Genomic DNA, 27,403 nt, shown 5'->3' on the forward strand with positions numbered 1-27,403 from the left:
AATAAAATGAGGTAACAACACCCAAATTATGAAGTTATTCACTCTTTGGTCATGAGATTCCAATCAATTAAAATTGACTACAACACCAAACCACTTTTTTACCTACAAAACCCACGTACTATTCGCTCTTGGGAAAAATAAATTATGAAAACCATGTGACAGCCGTTCATATGTTTGCATTGCACCAATATGTTATTTTGTAAATTTATCTACAATGGTGCCAACTTGTAATTGTAATTATATCAACTCTGCCTTTCTAATCTTCACAAAAGCAGAAAGTTTGTTACCTGAGTATTGAGAATAAAGAATCCATAATTGTCCAATGAGTTTAGGATCTGCAAAAGCTAGTCAGAATGATCCGCTCTCCATGTTGCAAGGGAAGTTTTGAGCACTTTAGTTAACTAAATAAATAGTTGAAAAGTATTTTCATAAATAAATATCTCACCGAGTTTCCTACATGAATGGGGTTATCCAAGGAATAGATGTCGAATGAGGTGTAATGTAATGGTGTATGCCAAGTACAATCATAATCACAGGTGTAAAGTAGGAAGGGGATGGCGCTTCTACTGATGATGGCGTGAAAGTCAATGGGACACCACAAACCAGTTCCAGTAGTGATATGGAGGGATTGAGGGCCAAACTTAATCAGTCACTGCAAAATGAAGATTACAGTGATGGGCTGGTCCAGTCATTACACGATGCAGCAAGGGTTTTTGAACTGGCAATTAAAGAGCAGAGCTCTTTATCCAAAGTTTATTGGTTTTCAACAGCATGGCTTGAAGCATTATCTTATCAGGTTGTTTTCTAATCTTAACAGGATTTTACATTATATTTGATGTTCCTTTATTTGTCTGCCTACTCTACCAAGTAGTATTGGCACTACGAAGCCTCTAGATTATGTATAATATAATGACAGACTACAAGATTGCTTTGAGCTTTGATTTTATATGTCAGGAAATAAACTTTGCATAGTTGGCTTCCTGAGATTCAGTTTGCTTTTTAGATAGATTTGGCAAGTTAATTCCTTCAAATAAGACTAAACATGAGCAGATAAGTCCCAAAATAATTTCTAGAGACAAATTACCTCAACTCGCTGAACACCAACTTTGTCAGTCCATTTCCTGTTCGGAATCTGTTGGCGAGCATGTCGGTTTCTGCTTTCCTGACCATATCCCGTAATAGGAGATCCAATTCTCTAGCCAATTTATTAGACTTTTGGTTTCTTTTTATTAGGAATTGGTTTCTTTCAATGAGGAGTTTGGATTATTTTGTTTGTGTCTGTGTAGTGATTTAAAGGGTAGAGGTTAAATTCATGATTCGGTATGATTTTTTTTCATATGATGCATGTATTCGGCTTTAAGTTCATGTTATAGTTGTACACGGAAAGAGTGACCATTAACCGTTTCTGGCCAACGGAAAATTGTAAGTACTGGTGTGTATATATAGTTGAATGTAAAGCAAACTTCGAAACGTTGTCTTATATAAGGTGAGTTTTGACGAGGGGTTTATATATAGTTGTTTAATTAATGGATGTTTCTTTTGCTTCTTTTGTTGTTACATTAGTTATTTGCTAGGTACACAATTTTGATACCCATAGACATTGTGTTGAGTTTGATCGACTCCCTAATAATTGTCGAAACATGAGATAAGAGTGCTTAATATATGTGAATGCTCAGCAGTATGCCTGTTTTAGGATATACCAGTCATAAAGTTTTATAGGGCCAGTAATTTGTCATTATAACCTGTTGATGGATCATTATAAATGCAGTGCTTTATTATCGAATCTGATAATGCAATGCTACAAGATCTTTCTTGGCCTGGCCTTGAATGGGATGAAGGTCTGCTTTGAAGGTCAGCTTTTCCACATTAACTATTTTTCTAATCTATAACTGATTTTTATATTAGAAACAAATGGGAGCTCTTTGCTTCATTTATTGTCAAGTGTGGTAGATGATTAAATCACACTGGTTGTGCAGGTCCTGGTATTGGTGTGATTACATTTGTATATACTTCAGTTTTGTTCCTTGGTGGAACGAATTATCTGATGTGGCATTTCTGTTAAGCCAAAGATGAGAGATGCTTTGCTGTTCTAGAGCAATTGGCCTGATTCTACTCTAGATACATCAAGTTTGCATTGGTAAGTTTTTTTGTTCAATTGTGAATAAAAGATTTAAGAATTTTCTCATAGGACCGCTTCTTTTAAGTGGAAGCTCATCATCCATAAAATTGAAGCAGAAGACGACTAACAGAGGCTTTTGAAGCAAACATCTATTGATATCTTCAATTTTCAAGTACTTCATTAAATAAAATTTTGGTTTTCTTTCTGATCTATCATATTTTTTGTTTTAATTATCAATTTTATGTTGTAGTTTTATGTCTCTCTTGATATCTCATAGTAATGAATGATGTAGTTTTATCTTCTCTATAGGTGTTGTATTACTTCTTTTCCTTCTTCTTTTTATTTTCATTGTTTTTTTTTTTCTTTTGGTTTGATAAGTCACTAAGTTAGAAGAATTGATCGATATTAACGAAACTATGGAAATAAATGGCTAAATTCTAAATTTATATCGATTAATTAAACTTATATTTGTTAAGCATTCACTCCAAACACAATAAGCTTGGGCATTGTGTTCAACCCATTACAACTCTGAGATATTGGGTTCTAACCAATAGACTTCCAATAAATTAAGTTCGAGGCATTATGGTGTCTTCCCCAGCAAATAGAAGTCCTTGCTACCACAAAAATGCTTTAATGGGTATGTTCACCTCCACTAGACTACTATTGTTGATGCTCAGTGAAAAGGATCAAATTGATAGCAACAAATTGATGGAATACTTGGATTTTTAGGGCTGCTTTATTTGCACAGTAACATGTAAGTACCTAATGCACAGATGCAAATCAACCTTTGAAGGAAGCTGACTTCACCAGTGAAAAGCTTCAGGTAATGCAATTATTGTTTCATATTGAGTGAAAGTTTTATCATGAATTCTCATGTCATAACTAACTGCCATTTCAACTATTGCTTTTTAGCAAATGTCTAAACATGACCTGTTTGGAGTTTTTTTCCAACTTAAATATGTGCATTAAAACTATTGAAGAGAGGAAGCTGCTTTTTTGTTTCCCAACTTCTTTTTTTCTACATACTAACATGCATGCTACGTTGTTTTTTACTTTTTATTTTTATTCATTTATTTTATTTATTTTTTCAGACTTTAAAAATCTAAGTTCATGAAAGTGGACCCCCTGTGGTTGTGGAAATAACTGGCGGATTGAAAGTGAATAACATTACAATTATATGATTAGATAAAGTATTGATAAAACAAACTTGGTCCATGATAAAAATTACATTGGATTACTTTCGAGTGAGTATTTCATTTTTCGTGAGCATATGTGAATTGTGGTGGGATGTTTTTTGGGACTGTCTAGGCATGTGAAATAATTACTTGGATTACGCTGTTGAGGTTTATAGAACTCTTAATCCCAAGGTTATTTTAGTTATTCACAAATTCTTATCTTGTAGTGAGTACTTTTGCTTTATCTTTCGCCTAATTGGGCAAGGCATAAGAAATTGGGGTTTGAGATAAATCAAGACCCGAGTCTGAAAATTGAAACACACAAACGCCAGATTGGGTCATCATTAACACACTGAGTATCATATCTAGAGTGCAAGACCCACATGCTAATATTGTTCTACATGGAACTAATCGAAGTTGCAGCATTAAGACTTTTAGTTCTATTAATGACCCTTCTAGATATACCATTGTGAATAAAAAGCCCAACTCCCCAAGCTAACCTTTGGGGAGTCGCACAACTTTTCTAAATGAAGTCACACATTCTGTCATTACTGAACGGAAACCATGTGATGAATTCTAAGAAGTTAGGTTCTTGATAAAGAAGTCTTTCTAGGCTTTCAACACCCATTCAAAGGGGCTTTTTTAAAAACTTATTGAAGTGTATACGAACTACATGGAAACCACTTATGTGTTGTTTACACGAAATAGACATAACTTGATATTTTTTTGAGTAGCCTTTTAATTAATCTGAGGTTTGTATGTGATTAATGCTGATATTGTTTTTGTAAGATTCAAGAAGCTATTCAAATTTTGTTTATATACAAGGATGATATTGTCGCTAAACAGTAAGTTCAATGAGTAGCATGTTTATCAAATCTCGAAGAACTAACCTGAACTATAGGTTAACATCGTTTTTTTCGTACATTTGAATTTTACTGTTTGCCATAGTATATTTTGTTAGCCGTGTCGGGTTGGTTTTAACTTTGGACTTTGTGGCTCATGGAGCTGGGGTTATTTGATTAGGAGTTTGGTATGGTTCAAGTTTTTTGGAAAAATTTGAGTCGAAAGAGGTATGTCTTCATTCAAATTTGTTAATGATGTAAACCTTTTGATAGCTACAAGACTCGAAAGTATATATTTAATTTGTCTTTTTGGTAATGGCTTTGTACGAGGTGTTTGGATGATCTGGCATTAATCGAGACATTCAAGTTCTTTGCTGTATTAAGTTCTAATATTGTAGTGATCTCATTTTTTAAACCAGATATTTAACTGCTCTGGCATTCGTCGAGACGGTTAAGTAGCTAGGTTAATCAATGAGAAGTATATTGTTTTAAAATTTCAGGTTATGACAGGTTTTATATTTATGAAATATCGAAAATACAGAGGAGACTGTCGAAATTTTTCAGAAAAAGTCACGTACTTTAGGTATATAATTGTTCAAGTTTTTGGGCGTTAGACTCGAAAGTATATATTTAATGTGTTTTTGGTAATGGCTTTGGATGATCTGGCATTAGTCAAGACATTCAAGTTCTTTACTGTACTAAGTCCTAATGTTGCAGTGATCTCATTTTTTAAACCAGTTATTTAACTGCTCTGGTATTCGTTGAGACGGTTAAGTAGCTGGGTTAATTAATGAGAAATATATTTGTACGAGGTGCTTGGATGATCTGGCATTAGTCGAGACATTCAAGTTCTTTGCTGTATTGAGTCCTAATGTTGCTGTGATCTCATTTTTTTAACCAGTTATTTAACTGCTCTGGCATTCGTTCGAGACGGTTAAGTAACTAGGTTAATCAATGAGAAGTATATTGTTTTAAATTTTCAGGTTATGACAAATTTTATATTTATGAAATGTCAAAAATACAGAGGAGACTCTGTCGAAATTTTTCAAAAAAGTCACGTACTTTAGGAATATAATTGTTCGAGTTTTGGGGCGTTGGCAAGGTGCTTGAATGATCTGGCATTAGTCGAGACATTCAAGTTCTTTGTTGTACTAAGTCCTAATGTTACAGTGATCTCATTTTTTAAACCAGTTATCTAAATGTTCAGGCATTCATCGAGACGGTTAAGTAGTTGGGTTAATCAATAAGAAGTATATTTGTACGAGGTGCTTGGATGATCTGTCATTAGTCGAGACATTCAAGTTCTTTACTGTACTAAGTCCTAATGTTGCAGTGATCTCATTTTTTAAACCAGTTATTTAACTGCTTTGGCATTCGTCGAGACGGTTAAGTAGCTGGGTTAATCAATGAGAAGTATATTGTTTTAAAATTTCAGGTTACGACAGGTTTTATATTTATGAAATGTCGAAAATACAGAGGAGACTTTGTCGAAAATTTTCAGAAAAGTCACGTACTTTAGGTATATAATTGTATATTCGTAGTTTCTAATAGTTGCATAGTGTGAACCCCTTACTAATATGAATCGATAGCATATTGTGTATAACATTTTGGTTTTACGGAGAATCGATAGCATATTGTGTATAGCATTTTGGTGATGTAGGAAGATTTAATTCACTTCAAAGGGAAGATTGAGAAGTGTGAAGCAAGGTTGCATATTGATTTTTAGGGCAATGAATTCAACAACCATAGCTGAAGAGTGATATATAGGGCTGCCTTTAGATATTTCTTTTTATACTATGTTAGGGTTTAGTACGTTTGTTTTTCTTATGAACTTTTCTTTATGAACTACAGTAACTACTATCACAATACAACTCATTGCACAAAACTATGTGCACCTTTCAGTTGAAGCATTGCAATGCAACGTTCGACAAGTGCCCATCTTCGTTAGGGCTCCATTCTTATGGGTCTATAACTTTCCAACAACTTATTTTTATACCAAAAATTTGGTTGTCTGCAAAGTTCAAACATAAAGTTTTTGTTTGTTCAAACTCTCTTAGGAAAATTCAAATTCTTAAAAGTTCAAGAGGTGTATATTTATTTGTGGTTTGATTTTTCTGGCAAGCTGCGTAACCAAACCTCAGCTCTTCTTCATCAAGTATTCATGCTTTTCATGCCTCCTATAATGTTATTGCCTTTTTTGCCTTTTTCTTCATGGCTATTTTTTTTCTCCACGAGTACTCAATCCACTACCTACAATGTTTTTGTAAAAATTTGATCTTTGCACTGCTAGGTTCCGAAGTTGTGTGTGTGTATATATATATATATATATAGCTTGAGATGGTTGAACTGTATGCATTCTTGCTTTCGTTATGCATTGCGGATTATTATAATTTTTTTTTTTCAAATTACTACATTGTTACTGGCTTGCTGCTATATGTTACTTGAAATTTAATATGTGAATGGTTGGGATGTCTTAGCCTTAGGGAATGAATGTATATGAACGTGCACACTGATCTTGACTCATGTAAAGGGCGGTAATAGATGAAGACCAATGGACGATGCTATATAACATGTCTATTACTATATAGAACTTGATTTCTTGATAATAGTATATGGAGATCAATTCATCTTATAGATAGATATATAGTTAAAGAAAAAGTCAAACTCAGAGTGTTTTTTTACGAGCTTCACATTCATAACTTGATTGCTTTAGTTTTTGTATTTTGACACGCGACTTCGGTGACTTGGTGTTCTAAATTTGTACGTTTCATTGTATTGCTGTGGAGATTTGAAATATTGCGAAGTTTCATTTATATTTGAAAGTGTAGTTCATGTGCTGTGGAGATGAAGAAATATTGCGAAGTTTCATTTATATTTGAAAGTGTAGTTCGTGGTTATGGTGGAGACAAACACTAAGCAAAACAAGAAACTTGAGTGCATTATATCAAATAGCGAGAATGCCGAGAAGTTACCACAAACTGTATATTGATGAGGCTCTTTGAGACACAAATCATCGTGTTTTAATATTTTCTCAAGTTTGTTTGAAACCAGCATGTGTTTGAGAACTAATATAAATAATATGCTATGCTTTTTTTTTAGAGTGCAATGCTCACAACCAATACTAAAAAGTGGTGGGTTGTAATTTCTAGATAGACAAGAGCATCAAAGATTAAAATAATATAAAATAATGCAAACACGGGGAGGGGCAAAGTTTCATTAATAACGAAACTCTTCAATTCTCTCTTTTTCTTCTTTATTTTCTTCATCTAAAAAAAGTAATCTTTCTTCTCCAAAAATGGGAGGTTGATCCCAAAAGTAAATAAATAATTTACGAAGAATAATGGAGGTTTGCAAGTAGAACGTAGCAAACGTTCCAAGGTAAGATTTTTTTTCTTTCCTTTTATCTCTTTTTGATTATTCCATTAGTTGGATTTGTAATAGATTTGTTTTTTATTTGTTCGGTGATTGTTTGTAATTGAATCCGCTTTTGAATGGTTTCATATTATTGTCCAAATAAAGCAGCTGATTCTTTCATTGTTTAGTATAAGTCATTATATAGACACTTTTAATTGTTATGCAGTTAGTTTGTATTCAGACGTGTAAACCAACCATAGAGAGTAAGCAGCATAGTGAAGGAGATGACAAACATTTGTGTGGTGCAAATGTGACTTATCTTAGCCCAACCCGGTCTCGAAAATAACTGCCTCAAGGACAAGCTCTTAAAGTTGCATCTACTTCGAAAGACTATAGAATTCAATTGTCATGTATAATAGTTTCCTGAAGTAGTCCCAAGCACTAGGAATTGATGGAGCAAATGTCAATCTCCAAAGCAGGTAACTTGAATGATCAAATTGCCTTGGGAATCTAAAGAAATTACATTTTTGTCATGATAACTATTATTTGTCTCAATTCTTCAATATTGCAAATGGTGCAATATGGTGTACAAACAAACATTCATTGTCACCTATATTATGATATTCATATAGATTTGAAATTGACACCGATTTGTCTTTCGCTATTGTTGATGCATCAGCAAGAAAAATTATATGCATTACACTTACTAGATCAAGGTTTGAGAGCTTGCAATCTCTTAAAAAAAAATAGAAAAACATAAACCCTTCAAACAAAGTATGCAATGAATCATTAGCTATTAATATACATATATTATTTATTCAAGTGGACTTTAGGCTTTTGAGTCATTAGCTATCTACGTAGCAAGTCCGGCCATAGGCCGGGCCAAATGGTTAGTCTGTGTCAATGTAACTTAGATTCAAACAATATACATAGGTCTCTCTCTCTTGATAGGTTAAGCCACTATGGTTCCAACATGTGTTGTAGAGCATTCAACATTTTTTCAAAGTTTTCGCCTCATGCCGTGCTTACCTCAATATGGCTAAATGGTGTTTTTGGTCCAAAAACCAATTCATGACACTGTTGGCTTCAGAAACGAAGTAGAAGGCATCACAATCGATTTAGCTCTCCAATGGTAAGATATTTATATCCATCATTCTAAGGTCCGATTTAGACTTTAAGTCCTCATCACTCTATTGGAATGACATGTACATTCCAATAGAGTATAGACTATACGAACTGATACTTCAATAAGGCAATTGCTGACTTGCTATATTGTGTATGTCAGCACTCTGCAGTGAGATGCTTATGCCAAATTACATTGCATTGAAATCTTATAAGTCATCCTCAAACTTGATGGCATAGAATGTAGCGCACACTCTTTCAAAATTACCTTACCATCACATACCAAAACTATTTTAGTGGTAGATAGAAAGGGCAATGTTGTACTTGACCAAAGCTTCTCCATTGTCTATGTAATGGTGTGTTCATTTGAATTGTTAATTTTATTTTTTTAATTTTATTTCTTTTGTTGCTGTCATTTTTTAGGTGTTCAGATGCATATTCAGATACAGTGCTTGGATATGCTAATAGCATAAGAACAGTTGACGGTGGTACACATATCGATGGTGTCAAAGCTTCATTGACAAAAACACTCAATAACCTTGGGAAGAAGTTGAAACTTATCAAGGTACCCCCCTCAGTTTATATCTCCTAATCATCTTTTGTCAATAATTTTTTGATTACGATCCCTATGCTTTTTAAATTTGTCCACCATGTTTCAACATGTCTCCAAGACTCATTCTGCCCTGTATGTATTTACTGTAAGCTATGATTGAATCCCTTTATATTTCATTGGCCCAACCAGAATTTTGAGGCAGCTGTGGTTAATGATTGCATGATGTCACCACTTGTATTAATAGCCAAATAAGATCAGTGATATGGACAGCTGTGGTTAATCTTTTTTTTTTTTTTTTTCTTTTTTTTCACATTTAAATGGTTATGGAAACTAGTGATTGATGTATATATTGCAGAATATGGTATGGGAGCTGATGCATCCATACAAGGTGGCGGTATGTCTGATTATGGAATTTTGGTGTTAGAAATGTCCACAGGAAGGAGACCAACCGATGAGATGTTTAAAGACGGTTTATGCCTCCATAACTATGCTAGCAACGGTTTGCAAGCTCAATTTATAAAGATTGTAGATCCAATACTTTTATCTGAAGGAGATGACACTTTAGGAGAGACTAATAGCATGAGAATCGGCAGTCATAAAAGAACAAAACTGCTAGAGTGCATGACAGCAATAGTCAGAATTGGGGTTGCATGTTCTGTGGAATCACCATCAGAGAGAATGGATATTAGAGATGTCAGCAGGGAATTGCATGCTATCAGAGACACATTTCTAGGTACTACGATTAGGGTTTATCATGTGTTTTTTTTGGTAATTTTACATGACATTATATGTATGTTTCATTGCTTCTAATTCATTTTCTATCAAGAGTATGAGGTCCTTTGATGAAACAAAAATTCTTCATTATTTTGCACAAATAACTCTTTGATCTTTGCATCTGTGAAAACTAAATTTTTAGCCCATATAGAAAAATTATGCCTAGTAGATTCTGTGTTAGATTAGTGTTTTGCATTATGTTGTGAAGGAGGCCTTGCTACCAAATAACTCATGATTCGAGATCAAATGGTGTGTTTCATGCTATGACTTTGTGCCAGTGAGTTATTAAGATAACCAAATAGATCAATTTTTTTGAATTTGGGAATGTTTTGGGGGTTAAGACGACTGAGAATGGGGATAAAATTAGATCTATGTTCAATACTAGAGAGAAAAGGAGATGTGAAGATGTACTGGAAGAGGGATCGGGTTAGACAGCCGAGACTTTGAAGATATGGAGTCATGGAGGACGGGGAGGAGGATCATCATATTTACTTGAATTTTTGGATGAGTGGGACGTGGATGAGGAGGAGGATGACTAGTATGTCAGACTTGTGGTTTGGGTATGATATTTGCTCCTTCGAGCTGTTTTGGGGAGGGTCTTGTGTGTAGTGGTGTTCCCCTTCTATTCTCTTTTGTTTTCCTTTTATTTTTATGTGTTTTGTGTGTTTGGGTGTTCTGCACTTGTGTATTTAGGTATACAATGTTCATCGTTGCTTGTCTGAGGTTGATAGCCTGATGGGTGTACTGGGCTTTGTGGTTAGGACAGAGTCATCTTGGTGGTGATTGTTAGTTTAACAATGTTTTCACAATAAGGCCAAAATTTCATGCCGTATGAGACTGTATGGTGCATTTGGAGAGTAAGGAATAACATGACTTTCCAGGATACGTTCACAACATTGAAAAAGATGCTAGTTTTTTTATCAGATCATGAATAAGTTGTCTTCACCTAAAAGAGGGGGCAGGAGGTTTGAAGGGCTCATGTTCAATTGGGAAACTGTGATTAAAACCAGTTATCCAGAGCTCTTTATTAGGCTTGTATTCATATTCTTCCTTAGTTGTAGAGGATTTCCCTCTCTGTTTCGGCATTCTCTCCTCTCCCGAGTTGCCACCAACTGTAATCAAACTTGTTTGGCTAGTAATAAAGTATTTTAACAATACAAAAAACGAGAAAATCTTTTTTCTATTGAAAATATGAAATTAAAGAGGTGTTGACAATCTTGGTGTTGGTCAGTTGGTCTTACGATGGGATGAGGCGTATACCCAGCGTTACAGCTTAGTTTTATCAGTGTTTTGGGACACTTGTAGCTGATAATCATGTAATACCTCGGCCATCAAAGTTCAGTTAAATAGATAATTCTGAAAGGTTTTTAGCTCCTTCATTTTGCTTCTCCACTAGTGTTTGCTACTGATAGTTTCACAAGATTATATTGTTGTCTGGTAGCCAAGAGAAATCGTACGTGTCGTTGAATTCTGATACATATTAAGAACTGACGGTTTGGAGAAGTTGATATGTATAGCCACCAGTGCAGCTGAGATCCAGAGATAGGCCTTTTTACTTATGTATACATTTCCTTTAATTTGTCTTTAGTTGATATATGATTTTGTGTATATTTGCGCAGTAGTAAGTGGTGAAGAAATAGACGTTTTCAAGGAGTTGATCAATGATATACTTTTATTTTCTTGATAGATAAGTAAGTAAGGATATTGATGTTGCATTGTCTTCCTCCGACTCTTGCATATGAGAACTGAGCCTTAAGATAATGAAAAGTATGGCTGATACATACACCAGTTCTTTATCTTGAAATCTAAGTTGCATTGACACGGATACGTGTGTCCGTTTCCGACACAGATACAAACTAAGTGTCTCACATGGCAAAATATCAAAAGTTGAGGTATATTACATACAATATGTGTCACACATGAATACATATCTGGCATGGACTATTTTTAAAATATGGTGTGTCCATATAACATAGTTTTAAATTTTAGTGTCAGACTCTTTGTCCAGTCATGACATGGTCAAATGTTGCATGCAAGAACTGTAGGAAGACACTAAATAATTCGTTTTTTTTTTCATAAGTTGTAGGGGGAACAGAGATAATCGTTTTTCAAACTGAGTTCATGCTATTGCCAACCTAATGAACAATGCCTGATGCTTTGTTATTCATCCGATGTCGATATTTGACAATAACGAACAAGTGTATTATATATGGTTTTCTTACAGGTCACACCTAATGCCCATTTCCAGAATGACCTTGGACTTGACAGCCTCGACACTGTAGAGATTGTGATGGCTTTGGAGGAAGAGTTTGGGTTTGAGATCCCCGATAATGAAGCAGACAAGATCAATTCCATCGGTCTTGCTGTTGATTTCATTGCTTTAGGGAAAATAGAGCTAATACCCTCAGGCAAAATAGAGCTAATGGAGCTCCATTTGGTGTTGATTTCTTTCTCGTTATTAAGTTTCTCCTTGCTCTGCAATATTCCTGTCAGAACTCAACAGGCAACTCGAGTTTTTTGGTGTCATCATCCTTTGGATATGCAAGATGTTTCTTAAATTCTGGTCTATATAGAAATGTAGGCTTGGAATTTATTGTTATTTTGCTTTATCTTTCAGTAGAAGAAACTGCATGTCAGTCATTTGCTACAAAGCCTTTAAACTTGACTCTTATCTGTTGCAGTGGCTTTTTATCTGAATAAGACCACGAAGAAGCTTGGTTTAGAATTTCTCTCGTGTGACGAGAGAGTGTTTGTCCAACTTTTGATTCCAGGCTACTCCTTAGAAACCATTTTATTTTACTGGCAGAAGTTGTTAGACCCAAATTATGTAGAACCCCAATTTGTATCATGTATGAAGTCAGGCACCACCGAAGACAGTTTTCTTCCTAGAAGGGTCTGAGTGATTACTAAAACTGTGACAACAATATTCCGGAGTACATCTGAATAGATATTTCCAAAATTTCAATTTTAACTTATCCAGTAGGAAATGGTAAATTGGAAATTAATGTTAAAATGCACCACATTCTGCTTTGCGTGGAGTTTTGAACTGATAAGGAAGCACGGATTACAAAACGCATCTAGCCTTGCTCTACAGAGATGAATACACTCTCAGGTTTCCAGCGAAGAGATTTTGTCAGATGTATGATCAAATGACCAGAAGTCACAGTTTAGTTTGTGGCGAGTCTAACTATGGAAGGATCACATATCTCAATGGTTATACAACCGAAAAAATATGCCAAGTGACATTATTTAATTCGACCTTAAACAATGAATGGAGTTGAGCTAAACACATTTTTCTCCCTCCCAATTTTTCTATGTTTAAGTGGAGTCTAAAGTCAAAAACATGCAGCAATATGCACGCAGTACAAGTAACACATTGTTCATGGCTATGCTACAAGTCTAAAACCATCTGGCAATGTAAAGTCACGAGAACCATAAAATGGAAACATGGAGTCACAAGAATTGCAACTCGCGCTTCCAAGAAATGTTTATAAATGTCATGAAAGGCTCAACACTATGAACACAACCACAACCACAACGCAAACAGAGTAAGAAAGAAGAGAAGAATTCTCATGGAAGTAGTTACGTTCTCAGTAATCATGGTAATAATAGTTGGACTGACCATAACTTTTTCCAACAACCAAGTTTTGGCACAGCAATGCGAAGGTGATATTCAGGGGTTAGCAAGGGAGTGTGCAAAGTTTGTTCAGAGATCAGGAAAACTGACTCGACCATCACCGGGTTGTTGCAACATCCTTAAGAACGTTGATATTCCCTGCGCATGCAAACATGTAACTAAAATGGTTATGGTTATGTAACTAAAAACACTTAAGTGTATATACACTGAAAGTTCTTCTGTTAAAGGACCTGCTTATGGTTATGTTCGATGTATAATTAATGTTCTTCTGTTAAAGCTATCTGATACCAAATTGTATCTGAAACAGAAGAGTTGCAATCCTTTCATAGAGCAGCGAGTCAGTACAGATGTACAGAGACCATCTATTGGTGCTGGTCCAATGATCTGTGCAACTGAGTACCAGCAGCACCCTCACATCTTCCGGCTGCCAGCATCGAGTCCATATGATAACTTTCTAAAAGCTGCTGGCTGTTGACATGACAAATCTGGAGAAGTCATCATGACCCTAAAATGGCCATTCCGGTTAGTGACTAAAAGGTTTACCAATCTGAAGCCACTAGCAACAGCTGCAGATCCAAGCGTCAAGTATATTGTGACATCTGCAATGCTGCATCAAGATAAATCATATAAAACGCCCAAATTCATCATTTTCTTCGTAGATTAACATTGGATGTATAATATTACGTGCTAATTTAAAATAAACCACCCCCAAACAATTTTGAATTTTGAAGGGTGTGGTTCATTAAAAATGCAAGGCATATCTAATACAAATAAAATAAAAAATGCTAAGGACTAATAATATATATATGATTTCTCATTCCATAAATATATATAATCATAGTGCGTACAAAATCGAAAAATCAACATACACGCTGAAAAATAAAAGGGTAAATTCCTGATTTGGCTATGATAATGTCATTTTGTTCTTAATCCGGCTATTGTCATTGTCAACAACTCAGTGCAAAATGTTGCTGACATTACCCTACTAAAATGCGCTGAGTTGTAATTTGTAGCCGAATTGAAAACACATTGATATTATCATGGCCGAATTAGAAATTTACCCAAAATAAAAATTACTACAAGTATTAGGTAGACATAACAACCACAAATCCACACAATTCCTAAGCATGGTATGAAGAAGGGCCAGAACAAGGGCTACAATTTCGACGACGGGAGGAATAGGACTGGCTAGAGGTGGAAGGCTCTCCACACTCAAACAGACGAGTCAATTTCGGTTTCTAAATTTTCGGAATTCCAAAATCCCAATCTATGGTTACACTTTAATTTCCCTACATATACAAATGAGCTTGCATTGTCAAGTGAACGGAGCGAACGATCTGGGCAGAAGGGGTGGTTATGCGGACAAAAACTAAGTTGGTTGGTCTGTGTCTGTTCTCACCTATCCCTCTCTCTCTCTCTCTCCCTCTCAACCAAACCCTAACTCTCTCTCAATCCCTCTCTCTTCTCCACCATCACCTCACGCCCCCACTGCTTAACAGTTATCTAGTCTTAAGTTGGGCCCCAACTTTTTAAAAGCCCATATAATTTACAACTAGGGCAGTTGTAGTTGAACCCTAGTTATTTAAAGGGTTATTTAGACTTTGGTACCACTTTTTAGACTAATATTAGAAAATAGTACCAGATTTCAAAAAAATTAGGAAATAGTACCACTTCTGTCAGTTGACTGAGTTGACCAAAGTCAAATTATTTTAATATGTTCAAATTTTCATAATGTCCACAATACCCTCAGGGTTTTTTAGACTTTGGTACCACTTTTAAGACCGATAATAGAAAATAGTACCAAATTTAAAAAAAATTCTAAGATTGTAACACGTGGTGTGTGGGACAACTTAAAAAGTGGTACCAAAACCAATGTTTTGAAAACCGAACCGGTGATCGAACCGATTTTTTGTTAAAATGGTTCAACTAGGTTCAACCATGGTTCGACTCGGTCGGACCGATTGATGTTTATTTAGTAAATTTTTTAATAATTACAATAATAAAATGAATAAATACATGTTTTAATTCAATATTAATTGGTATTATATATCAAAATAAATTTATTATACAAGAAATACATAGTAGTATGTTGGTTTGGAGTTTGGATTATTTTGTTTAGGTGTTAGGTTCAACTCCCCATATTATCAATTTTTCAAAAAAAAAAAAAAAAAAAAAATTATATAAGGGTGATCCGGTTTAGAGCTGAACCGGTTCGCCGGTTCAACCACGATTTAAGCTTAGACCGAGGGTCCAACCATAAACTCAAATTTTAACTGAACCGAACCGAAAATTTACCGGTTCCGGTCGGACCCCGGTTCAACCACCGGTCCGGTCCGGTTTTCTAAACACTGACCAAAACCTAATTATATAAAACACGTAATTAGGGAGTTTTAAAAGCTCAATAGCTTGTTTTACATGTTGCCCATGCAAATCAATTGTCACAATATTTTGGATTCCCTTGTATCTCGCTTCAAATATCTCCGGGTTGGCCTTTTCATCCGCTTCACGAGCAACTTTATTATGAACTTTACCTTATTCCGAAAGATAAGATGCGTAACTCCTTTGTCCATTGGAATATGCAGTTGCAACCTTTTCATAATAGGATTTCATGGCATCATAATGCCGAGTTGCAGCCTTTCTCAACACCTGATAATCTTCTCCTTTAGCATAGTCAGTGTTCTGCAGAGTTTCAGCACAATGCTGCATCCTTGAACCAAATGTCCAGTTCTTACTGTCGGTTTCAAGCTCAGAACAACTCCTAGGACTAGATGTTTGGCTGGACATACATTGTCTTTTAGGTCCAACAAGAACGTCTAAATAACCCCTGCTGCTATCAGTTGAATCTGACATTCTATCTGGAAATTGAGATTTGGCTAAGTTGTCCTCTCCACTGTCAACACAATCAGTGAAGGTTCTTGAATCTTCAGAAATTTGGCTATAATCACCGTACGTAGTAGCCATCATTTAACTGGTTATGGGATGATGATGTTGACGATGATAAGTCGAGCAACACATCTAAAGCCGTATCAACATCATATCCGCACTGACACAAAACATCCCTGACGACAACCATGCTAAGGTCACAATCATCCCCAAGCATCGAGCACAAAAACTGTTCTGCCTCCTCTTCGTTGTTCACATTCACAAACCCAAGTTTTGCTGCAAATAAAAAAAACCATTTTCCGAATAACAACAAAATGTTCTTTTTCGATCTGTGAAACGGAGAAACTAGTATAAACAAACCTCACCCATATCTCCGCTTACCTCTTTTGATTTCTTTTCATCACTCACAGGTCAGACTACTATTTCCAATAATTCCAAACACCCCATCTTCAAAATTTTCGTTCTTTATCAACTAACAACAATTTCTGTACTACTAAGGGCATCTCCAATGGGGTGTAAACCGTATAGAGTGGAAATTTTACACCCAAAATATCAAAAAACTCTCTCCAATGGAGGTGCTAAACCGTAGGTAATAGTGTATTAGCTAATAGAGAGGGTGGGGAATTCTCCCTCTCGCTATTAGTTAATAAAAAGCCCGGACGTCACTTAAAATAACGTCTGTTTAACTTAAAAACTCGGACGTAACTTCAACACACCTTTGAAGCTTTATTTTTTAACTCGGACGTCACTCCAAGTGACGTCCCAGTTTAAATTAAAGGGTGACGTCCGAGTTTAAAATCTATTTTTTTCTTCCATCGGAGAAAGATAGAAATGTTTGGATATTTATGAGCTATACAATACTATACAATTAGAGGTGTAAAATCCTAATGGCACCTACGTGGAGCCTAGGTGGAGGTGTAATTTTACACCCCCCATTGGAGATGCCCTAATAATGGTTATAACAACCACCACCACCCAAGTTATTTGAATTCATCTCTTTCTCAGGTTTCTTCTTCAAATCGAATGATGGGATTGGAGAATTCTTCTAAAGAGATTGAACCAGAGAAGAAAATGAGGAAATAAGCTACAAGAACTGAATACCCAAATCTAAATCCGATGCTAACACTTGAGATCAATTTAACTCTATACAACTCAATATTGGAATTTTAGACCATTTGATGAAGCTTCTGCATATCGAAATTGGGTTGGTATCGAAATTGGAATGTTGGTGATTGATTCGGTTTCTAACTTGGGTATTGGTATTTGACTGGTATCGAATTTTCTGAATTTGGTTTGGTTTGGTTTGGTATCGAATTTTTACTCATCCAAACCAACGTCATTCAATCATCTTACACCAACCACGTAAAAAAAATATTATTCCTCGGTTCTTCATGCATTTATCCAAAGTGCTAGGCAACTTATTAAAGAAGACGCATTACTTACAGGTCCCTTAGAACAAACAAACGAATGGTACGCGATTGCTAAAATAGCTGGGATCAAAATGTGTCAAGCATATAGGTTGCAGTATAATTGGGATGCTATATCGGGAATGCCAACGAATTTATACGGGCCGAATGATATTGTTCGCAAGACAATGAATCTGTTGATAAGGTAACTATATTCTTCTGATACTTTCTGGTGGTTCACGTAAGTTGGGCACAGTTGCTGTTGTTGGAATCCAACTAAGACTTGGAGTACATAAACCTGATTGTTGTAAAATACTAAAATCAAATCCTACAGAAGAGCTAATCATTGAACTGGTTAAACCTTTTTCCAACATTTTTTATATTCTGTATTATATATCACACTTGAAAAAGAGAAGCATGTGTTAGGAGTAACTAGGTCGAGTTGACCAAGTTCTTAACCGAGACCCTGCTCATGTGGCAAACATTCTACCAAAGCTGAAGCATAGGTCAAAAGATATCATCTCAAATCTGAAATAGAGTCAAGTTAAGCTCTTCGGCTTCAAGCTGCTCTCTCACATGTTACAGATATCTGCAAAAAACCTATATCACTATGTAACTTTGTTTATGATTGCAGGCCATGTATACTAGCTTTATAGAAGATGATGACATTGTTCCTGAAGCAGCTCAAAGTCATACGAATCCTAATATGGAGATGGTCATGGAATTTCCTGATCTTTTGAGTGTTAATCAACTTCTGGAATCGGTATGTTACTCCATTGATCTTCAAGAAAAAAAAATTTAATCAAACTTATTATGGTTCTCTTTATCATCCTAATTGAACGCTTTCTTGTCGAAGTACTTCAAGTGAAAAGCCAAGGTATACAAATATTTTAGTGTCAAATTTAATCGGCCTAAAAGATATAACATCTAGCCAATGTGTTTAAATTTTTGCTCTGTTCAACATTCTAGTATAATGTTCATCATTCATCACAACTTTGGTCAATGAGATGCACTATGTTTATTGTACTCAGTCTTAAACACATCTTGTGAGATGTTGGCTTTGTTGCAGTCACCATTGTTGTGTAATTAGAGCATCCAAACAGTTACATGTTTGTTTTCTCTTACATAGTGTTTCACTAATCCCGTCCTCGTGCCTAAGAAGTTGAAGTTTGTGCAGGTCCTTGAAACAGCATGTCAAGTTGGAAGGTTTTCAGTCTCAACTGCACCCGATGTTCCTTATAAGGAAATGGCCAGTCACTGTGAAGCCCTCTTGACGGGAAAGCAGCAGAAGATGTCCTCTTTCATTCATGGTCAACAGAAACAAGAACATTTGATCAACACCTTTTCAGTAGATCGAAAGAGTGATGTGAAGGAGCTACCTGATTTGGGTCTCCAGGTAGTATACTACTTACATTGCCTTTGTATACCTAGTCAAATGCATTTGTTCTTTTATGCTTACATATTTCACATAAAAACACTTAAGTGTATATACACTGCAAGTTAAACAAAGGACCTGCTTATGGTTATGTTCGATGTATAATTAATGTTCTTCTGTTAAAGCTATCTGATACCAAATTGTATCTGAAACAGAAGAGTGGCAATCCTTTCATAGAGCAGCGAGTCAGTACAGATGTACAGAGACCATCTATTGGTGCTGGTCCAATGATCTGTGCAACTGAGTACCAGCAGCACCCTCACATCTTCCGGCTGCCAGCATCGAGTCCATATGATAACTTTCTAAAAGCTGCTGGCTGTTGACATGACAAATCTGGAGAAGTCATCATGACCCTAAAATGGCCATTCCGGTTAGTGACTAAAAGGTTTACCAATCTGAAGCCACTAGCAACAGCTGCAGATCCAAGCGTCAAGTATATTGTGACATCTGCAATGCTGCATCAAGATAAATCATATAAAACGCACAAATTCATCATTTTCTTCGTAGATTAACATTGGATGTATAATATTACGTGCTAATTTAAAATAAACCACCCCCAAACAATTTTGAATTTTGAAGGGTGTGGTTCATTAAAAATGAAAGGCATATATCTAATACAAATAAAATAAAAAATGCTAAGGACTAATAATAATAATATATATATATGATTTCTCATTCCATAAATATATATAATCATAGTGCGTACAAAATCGAGAAATCAACGTACACACTGAAAAATAAAAGGATAAATTCCTGATTCGGCCATGATAATGCCATTTTGTTCTTAATCGGGTCATTAATAGCAACTCAGTGCAAAAAGTTGTTGACATTACCCCATTAATTACTGACAAAATGTGTTGAGTTACAATTTGCGGCCGAATTGGAAACACATTGACATTATCATAGTTGAATCAAGAATTTACCCAAAATAAAAATTACTACAAGTATTACCTAGACATGACAACCACAATTCCTAAACATGAGGAATTGCTACTTTGGGTCAACGACACTATTGTCATGATTTTTAAAATCATAACTAACATGCATAATAGTTGTATACTGTATAGTATACACATTTTCATAGGTACAGCTGGTACAGGTGTACAGTAAAGCTGTCCAACCAAAAACTTCATTTTGTATCTAGGAGTAGCTGTGTAGGACATGATCGAATTGGGCCTAGCTGGTACTGGAATCTTATCTGAACCCCACCCAGTTATATACAAGCCCAGATCCATCCCACCCAGAAGAAAATGTTGATAACATACACCGACATTTAACTCTTATCTGAAGTTCTGAACCCCACCCAGTTACATGCAAGCCCAGATCCGACCCACCCACCCAGAAGAAAATAGTGATAACGTATAATATACCGACATTTAACTGTCGGAATTTATCCTATATATATATATATTGAGTAATTGACCACACTGTTCCAGCTAAATACTATTACATTTCTCTCTCCAGAATTTCAGATCTGAAATCTCAAACCAGTCTCTCTTCACAATGGATTCATTCCTATAAAACAAATCCTCAAAAATCTTCATAGCTGGACACAAAGTTATAGTCGGTTCTGCAATAGTTAAAAAACTAAGTGAATCCAGCTACACAAATCTCCTCCTCGGCACCACTTAACTCGACCTCACCCTTCAAACTCAAGTCGAAAAATTCTTCTCAACCCACAAGCCCAATTACGTAATTTTAGCAGCTGCACTTACCCAGAATTCATTTCAACAAATTCACAAATCCAAACTAACGTCATTCACTCAGCTTACACCAACGAGGTAAAAAAAATTCTATTCCTTGGTTCTTCATGCATTTACCCAAAGTACGCTACGCAACCTATTAAAGAAGACGCGTTACTTACAAGTCCGTTAGAACAAACAAACGAATGGTACGTGATTGCCAAAATAGCTGGGATCAAAATGTGTCAAGCATATAGGTTGCAGTATAATTGGGATGCAATATCGGGAATGCCAACAAATTTAGTATAATTGGGATGCGATATCGAGAATGCCAACGAATTTATACGGTTCGAATGACAACTTCCACCCCGTCGCATGTTTTGCCTGCGTTAATGAGACGGTTTCATGAGGCGAAAGTTAGGAATGCTAAGGAGGTTGTGGTATGGGGGACTGGTTCGCCATTAAGGGAGTTTTTACATGTGGATGATTTAGCTGATGCTGTTGCTTTTTTGATGGACAAGTATAGTGGATTGGAACATGTTAATATAGGGAGTGGGAAAGAGGTTAGTATTAAGGAACTAGCGGAGTTGGTTAAGGAAGCTGTTGGGTTTCAAGGGGAGTTGGTTTGGGATCCGAGTAAGCCGGATGGGACACCGAGGAAGCTTATGGATAGTTCGAAACTTGCGGGGTTAGGATGGGTTCCGAAGATATCGCTTCATGATGGACTTGTGGATACCTATAAATGGTATTTGGAGTATGTTAAGCAATAATGCAGGTGTGGTTGTTTATTATTATTTTTGTTTCAATTGTTGTTCATTATTACGGATTGCGCCACTTCTATGTCCATGTTTTCTATTTGATGACATTGCTGTTTATTTATTAGTATCATTAAACATGAGAGTTGGATGGAATTTGTTCGAAATTTTATCAAGTCTAGTCATGGCGTTTTACAATTGTGAGTTTGTGATTATGCTTTGTCGCTTTGTATTTGTGCTGCCATTCCCATCATAAAAGCGTCTTTTCGAAAGCAATTTTTAAACCGAGTGTGAGAGGTGGGATGGCAAATGATAAGTTGGTACAAGGTGTCAACCCAAATTGGGGATGTCTTATTTAGCATTATGGATGCCTGAGCACTGACTCCTATTAAAATTTCCACGATTACTTACGAAGTTTATTTGCTTATAAGAAAAAGTCTTCGCTTTTTAGTACTTGATACCCTCTTTTCTTATTCTCTTGTTAACATCGAGTATAATTCGCGTATTGGTGCTTTTGTAAGTTGTTTGTGGTAGGCACTTGATTACCTTTTTCCTACGAAGAATCAGCTGAGACGTATCAATTGGGAATCATACTTGTTAGAAAAGGAACATATTCTTTTATAGTATTCTTTTCTAGAGGAAATAGTAACCATAGTGTCTATACTGCACGAAAATGACTCTGTTTTTCATGTCTAGCAGTGGCGGTAATGCTAGATATGCTAGCCAGTCCTATTCAATTCCTCTAGAGATTTTTTTTTATTTGCTTTTAAACTAAGTACTCCCTAACATGTTGGTTGTTAATTGATCAACCACCTTATCTTGAAATTATGGGGTGATGATTTAAAAGGTACTTACACGTTTAGGTTTGAACAAGTTCTTCATGTTGCATGGTGCCTATTAATGGAATATGTATTTACCATAAAGTATGAATGAGTCGTGGGCATAATCTTCAAAAATATCGGAGTTTATGTCTTGTGTCATTATTTGAGGATATAGACACTGGAAGTCAAATGTGATTCTGTTTTTGTATGGTTAGGACTCAAGAAATGATAGATCTTTTGGGAAAAGAGAAAATTACAAACATAGTACAGGTATTTGATTACTTATATTCTTAAAGTTTTACTCAATATGGTACGGTTATGCTTGGAAGTTACCGAAGTTTAAGTCAGATAAACAAGATAGAATACTTCTCTGAATTGTAGATTTCATTCATTTCAATATGTTTTATTTGCCCTATATATAGGACAGAAACTTAATAAATAAAGTAGTGTGTTGGATGCTAATCATATTGTCTGTTTCACATTGTCTCCGCAGTTAGTATTTCAAACCTCAACTCCCTGTATATGGAATCCAATGCCCACGTTAGGATGTGGACACGGATGGAAGACCTTTAGACAGTTAAAAAGGGGCTCCTTAACGTGTTTACATTTTCCTTAAATTCAAAAACTTGTTTGCACTGGTGTTACGATCCTAGTTTGCCTTACTGTGTGCATTTTGTTTTCGTTCCTCTTTGTTGATTCTAGTACAATCAGATAAGATCCTTTTAAATAGATGTCCACTTGCATAACGATCCTTAAATGTGTATTACATTCTTTCTTTCTTTAAATAATTTCTAGTATAGTGAAAGGTCTAAATATTGATATTTTCCATCTTAAGTTGTGTTTAGTAAATGTTTGAGATAAGTCCCAAATCAGTGATGATAGAGATAGCCTTAAATATTATCTACCAATAATGTTTCGAGTTGGTGTAGTCAAAGGTTTTGGGTGGTCATTGCCTGCCTTTTGCAATAGAAAATGAAGGTAAAAATTGACTGTATATCTTCAATATATTTGTTAGTGTTTTAGATTTGTATATGCACATTGCCTATGGATTAAGATTGCCAATATGTTTGTGGATTTCATGTTGTCTCAACTGTAGCTATATAGTGTCTGGCTTTGGTCGATAGCACGACTCAGTAATTGGATAATTCCTTCCAGTATCATTCAGATTCTTTCATTCAGATTCTTTTGTTTAATTGTTGTTTCCTCATGTCCAACTTTAGTGATCCCCATTAAGTTTGGGTGATACGAGTTAGTGACTAATCAACTTGGATTAAGTGGTGTAGAAAAAAGGAAGGAGTGGAGAAGGGAAGAGAAAAAGATGGCGAGAGGAGAAAGAGTTCGAACTAACTTGGAAGGTGTAGAAATTTATTCTCTTTGGGGCAGCAATCCTTCTACTTGTAAGCTAAAAATACAAGGATTACCTAAGGATCGTCATGGATCAAGGAGTTATCGATTAGACTTTTCTAGTCATTTAGGCAAATAAATTGTTCAGAAGTGGTCTAGTACCTCTAGATGCTCCTCTGAGGTGAATTGACAATTCTAAGTCCGTTAGGCGTTACTGCATTTCAATGCTAAATTAACAAGAAATACCAAGAATGTCCTGGAGGTTGTCAATTTGACTCTACTTTTCATTTAAGCAAGTAAAATTTTTGAGAAGTGGTCGACTACCTCTGTGCTCTTCTTAGGTGATTTAAGTAACCTAGTATACTAAGTTCCTGTCCTCCTGTACATGAAACCTTAGGGCACCTTGTCCCGCTGCGGAGGTGTCTGGCAAAGTCATTAAGGCTGTTGATTTTCAAGACTAAATGATACGACTCTGAGAGAGTTGCTGGATTCCTGATTCTTATTTAATTTTGAGTGCCTTCTGTCATATGACTCACTCACATGTTGGTTCAATAAGGTTGATATATGATCAAAGAGATCATTTGAGTTGAATCCATTATTTTGTTCCTACATTTAACATGTCTACAGAACTTTACCGAGTTGACTTTTATCGGAGCCAGAAAACTCAACTGGTTTCTTTCTGTTTTGTTCTACGAAAACTTTCTTTTGCTTATTAGTTAGGCATTGAGTCTTAGTTGCACAAAGTGTGAATATGCGTCAAGTCAAACTCGAGGAATTGAGAGCATGCAGAAAAGCTGATGTCGGTTAGATTTTAGAAGGTCCCTGCAACACATCTTTCTACTTCGTAGATGTGTTAATGGAGTCTTGACTCCATTACCAAAACACGATTTTTTCCATTTCACAATATTACTGTTTGTACAAACTTTCTTTAGCTTATGCTTCCAGTGATTAAGATTGCAATTTATTTCAGATTTGTTGGCTGTCCGCTGAAATGGAGGAATCAATGCATATAGTGATATATCCAGTGTTCGTGCCTTTCCTAGATTGTGAGTGAGGTGATCAAGAAACTAGAGTGTGTCTTTTTCTTCTCATATTGTGTTAGTACGCGCTTATTGTAATCAAGTGGGGTGAATGCTACAGTTCGCCATGCCCTCTTGCAATAAGTTGTTTTCCAAATAGTATATCTCAATGAGGCCAGTGTTCCTGTATTGTTGTTATAGGTCCACTTCTTAGAAAAAGTCCTATTGGGGGGGGGGGGATATAGCCGTGCTTTTTTGTGCCCCTGTTGATGTAAAATGTTGTCTAGAGTTGATATCTTCCCTTGAAAATATGAAGAAAGTTGTAGCAACTCTTCTTTTTCTATTTTTTCCTTTTTGGGTGATTGGAGGAAGGAAAGCTATTCAAATAAACTTTAAAAGATTAAAATGTGGACTTTAATTAGTTGCACTTGTTAAGAATGATTGGAGGGGGAATTAAATATACCTGGACCAAAAGAGATGGGACTTGGAGTGGAAATGAAATTTTCATTTCTTTTGTATCAAGTAAAGCACATCCAATAAAGAGAACGACGACTATCTATTGTGGATACTTTCCGAACTTCAAAATCTCAAATATGATCATTTTCCTTGCAGAGTGTGAAATCTTACCAGATTCTCGCTTTTTCTAGTTCCATTACATGATTTTGGTATCATCAATTACTACACGGTTATTTAGTTTTTGTGAGTTATCAGAATTATCTGTCTATACTACTCTACAACTGAACTAACAAAAACTACTCTACACGGTTATTTAGTTTTCTGATAACTCACAAAAACTAAATAACCGTGTAGTAATTGATGATACCAAAATCATCTAATGGAACTAGAAAAAACGGGAATCTGATAAGATTTCACACTCTGCAAGGAAGATGATCATATTTGAGATTTTGAAGTTCGGAAAGTAGCCACAATAGATAGTCATCGTTATCTTTATTGAATGTTCTTTACTTGATACAAAAGAAATGAAAATTTCATTTCCACTCAATGTCCCATATCTTTTGGTCCGGGTATATTTAATTCCCCCTCCAATAATTCTTAAGTCTTAACAAGTGCAACTAAAGTCCACATTTTACCCTTTTAAAGTTTATTTGAGTAGCTTTCCTTCCTCCAATCACCCAAAAAGGAAAAAATAGAAAAAGATGAGTTGCTACAACTTTTTCATATTTTCAAGGGAATATATCAATTCTAGACAACATTTTACATCAATAGGGGAACAAAAAAAAACACGGCTATCCCAACTGGACATTTTCTAAGAATTGGATCTATAACCATAATACATGAACATTGGCCTCATTGAGATATACTATTTGGAAAACAAATTATTGCAAGAGGGCATGGGCAACTGTAGCATTCACCCCACTTGATTACAATAAGCGCATACTAACACAAAATGAGAAGAAAAATACACACTATAGTTTTCTTGATCACCTCACTCACAATCAAGGAAAGGCACAAACACTAGATATATCACTATTTGCATTGATTCCTCCATTTCAGTAGACAGCCAACAAATTTGAAACAAATTGTAGTCTCAATCACTGGAAGCATAACCTAAAGAAAGTTTGTAGACACAGTAACATTATTACGAAATGAGGAGAAATGGAAAAAATCGTGCTTCGGTAATGGAGTCAAGACTCCATGAGCACATCTATGAAGTAGAAAGATGTGTTGCAGGACCTTCTAAAATCTAACCGACATCAGCTTTTCTGCATGCTCTCAATTCCTCGAGTTTGACTTGACGCATGTTCAGACTTTGTGCAACTAAGACTCGATGCCTAACTAATCAGCAAAAGAAAGTTTTTGTATAACTGAACAGAAAGAAAACCAGTTGAGTTTTCGGGCTTCGATAAGAGTCAACTCGGTAAAGTTCTGTAGACATGTTAAATGTTGGAACAAAATAATGGATTTAGCTCAGATGATCTATTTGATCAGATATTAACCTTATTGAACCAACATGTGAGGGAGTCATATGACAGAAGGCACCGAGAATTAAATAAGAATCAGGAATCCAGTAACTCTCTTAGAGTTGTATCATAAAGTCTTGAAAATCAACAGCCTCAATGACTTTGCGTGCACCTCCAATAACCGACAACGCGTGCCCCAAGGCTTCATGTATAGGGTGCAGGAACTTAGTATACCAGGTTACTTAATCACCTAAGAAGAGCACAGAGGCAGTCGACCACTTCTCAAAATTTTACTTGCTCAAATGAAAAGTAGAGTCAAATTTACAACCCTTCCAGGACATTTTTGGTATTTCTTGTCATTTTAGCATTGAAATGCAGTAACGCCTAACGGACTTAGAATTGTCAATTCACCTCAAAGGAGCATCCAGAGGTACTAGACCACTTCTGAACAATTTATTTGCCTAAATGACTGGAAGAGTCTAATCGACAACTCCTTGATTCCATGAGGATCCTTAGGTAATCCTTATATTTTTAGCTTACAAGTAGATGAATTATTGCCC

General features: G+C 35.7%; 2 protein-coding genes and 3 pseudogenes across 14 annotated transcripts in view; 3 read left to right on the forward strand and 2 right to left on the reverse strand.

Moving 5' to 3' along the window:
• LOC147520561 (putative GDP-L-fucose synthase 2 pseudogene) overlaps nt 1-27,403 on the reverse strand; it is a 30,713-nt pseudogene continuing 3,310 nt past the window's right edge. Inside the window, exon 2 of the transcript XR_015212671.1 lies at nt 1-335. The product of XR_015212671.1 is annotated as a putative GDP-L-fucose synthase 2 pseudogene (transcript). The remainder of the gene's footprint in view (nt 336-27,403) is intronic.
• On the forward strand, nt 326-12,910 carry LOC147520562 (DNA gyrase subunit B, chloroplastic/mitochondrial-like). Of its 10 annotated transcripts, none has more exons than XM_086592109.1 (8): nt 326-796; nt 1,769-1,851; nt 1,977-2,137; nt 2,849-2,942; nt 7,717-7,969; nt 9,036-9,177; nt 9,521-9,898; nt 12,164-12,664. In XM_086592109.1, the coding sequence occupies exons 1-3, from the start codon at nt 660-662 to the stop codon at nt 2,060-2,062; spliced, it is 306 nt and encodes a 101-aa protein (XP_086448235.1). In that variant the 5' UTR covers nt 326-659; the 3' UTR covers nt 2,063-2,137; nt 2,849-2,942; nt 7,717-7,969; nt 9,036-9,177; nt 9,521-9,898; nt 12,164-12,664. The 10 variants fall into 10 exon arrangements, 8 of the variants coding, with proteins under 8 accessions (XP_086448235.1, XP_086448236.1, XP_086448242.1 ...); XM_086592110.1 differs by having other exon boundaries at nt 2,893-2,942; XM_086592116.1 differs by lacking the exons at nt 2,849-2,942; nt 7,717-7,969 and having other exon boundaries at nt 12,164-12,516; nt 12,621-12,910.
• On the reverse strand, nt 13,988-18,239 carry LOC147520563 (SMR domain-containing protein At5g58720-like; annotated as a pseudogene).
• Nucleotides 17,927-19,899, forward strand: LOC147520564 (protein SEMI-ROLLED LEAF 2-like). Of its 2 annotated transcripts, none has more exons than XM_086592104.1 (4): nt 17,927-18,070; nt 18,500-18,628; nt 19,043-19,261; nt 19,456-19,899. In XM_086592104.1, the coding sequence occupies exons 2-4, from the start codon at nt 18,503-18,505 to the stop codon at nt 19,621-19,623; spliced, it is 513 nt and encodes a 170-aa protein (XP_086448230.1). In that variant the 5' UTR covers nt 17,927-18,070; nt 18,500-18,502; the 3' UTR covers nt 19,624-19,899. The 2 variants fall into 2 exon arrangements, with proteins under 2 accessions (XP_086448230.1, XP_086448231.1); XM_086592105.1 differs by lacking the exon at nt 17,927-18,070 and adding an exon at nt 18,131-18,408.
• On the forward strand, nt 20,804-26,330 carry LOC147520565 (putative GDP-L-fucose synthase 2; annotated as a pseudogene). Its single transcript, XR_015212694.1, has 3 exons — nt 20,804-21,272; nt 21,310-21,757; nt 24,873-26,330. The product of XR_015212694.1 is annotated as a putative GDP-L-fucose synthase 2 (transcript).

This window comes from Coptis chinensis, chromosome 2 (assembly GCF_015680905.1).
Source record: "Coptis chinensis isolate HL-2020 chromosome 2, ASM1568090v1, whole genome shotgun sequence".
NCBI classification, from domain to species: domain Eukaryota; kingdom Viridiplantae; phylum Streptophyta; class Magnoliopsida; order Ranunculales; family Ranunculaceae; genus Coptis; species Coptis chinensis.

Excerpts from the sequence above, each read along its gene's own strand:
- LOC147520562 (XM_086592116.1), top strand. The coding sequence starts at position 660 with ATGAAGATTACAGTGATGGGCTGGTCCAGTCATTACACGATGCAGCAA. Across the intron at positions 797-1,768 it reads TTGAAGCATTATCTTATCAG|TGCTTTATTATCGAATCTGA; the intron begins GTTGTTTTCTAA and ends TTATAAATGCAG. Across the intron at positions 1,852-1,976 it reads GATGAAGGTCTGCTTTGAAG|GTCCTGGTATTGGTGTGATT; the intron begins GTCAGCTTTTCC and ends CTGGTTGTGCAG.
- LOC147520564 (XM_086592104.1), top strand. The coding sequence starts at position 18,503 with ATGTATACTAGCTTTATAGAAGATGATGACATTGTTCCTGAAGCAGCT. Across the intron at positions 18,629-19,042 it reads TTAATCAACTTCTGGAATCG|GTCCTTGAAACAGCATGTCA; the intron begins GTATGTTACTCC and ends AAGTTTGTGCAG. Across the intron at positions 19,262-19,455 it reads TACCTGATTTGGGTCTCCAG|AAGAGTGGCAATCCTTTCAT; the intron begins GTAGTATACTAC and ends TATCTGAAACAG.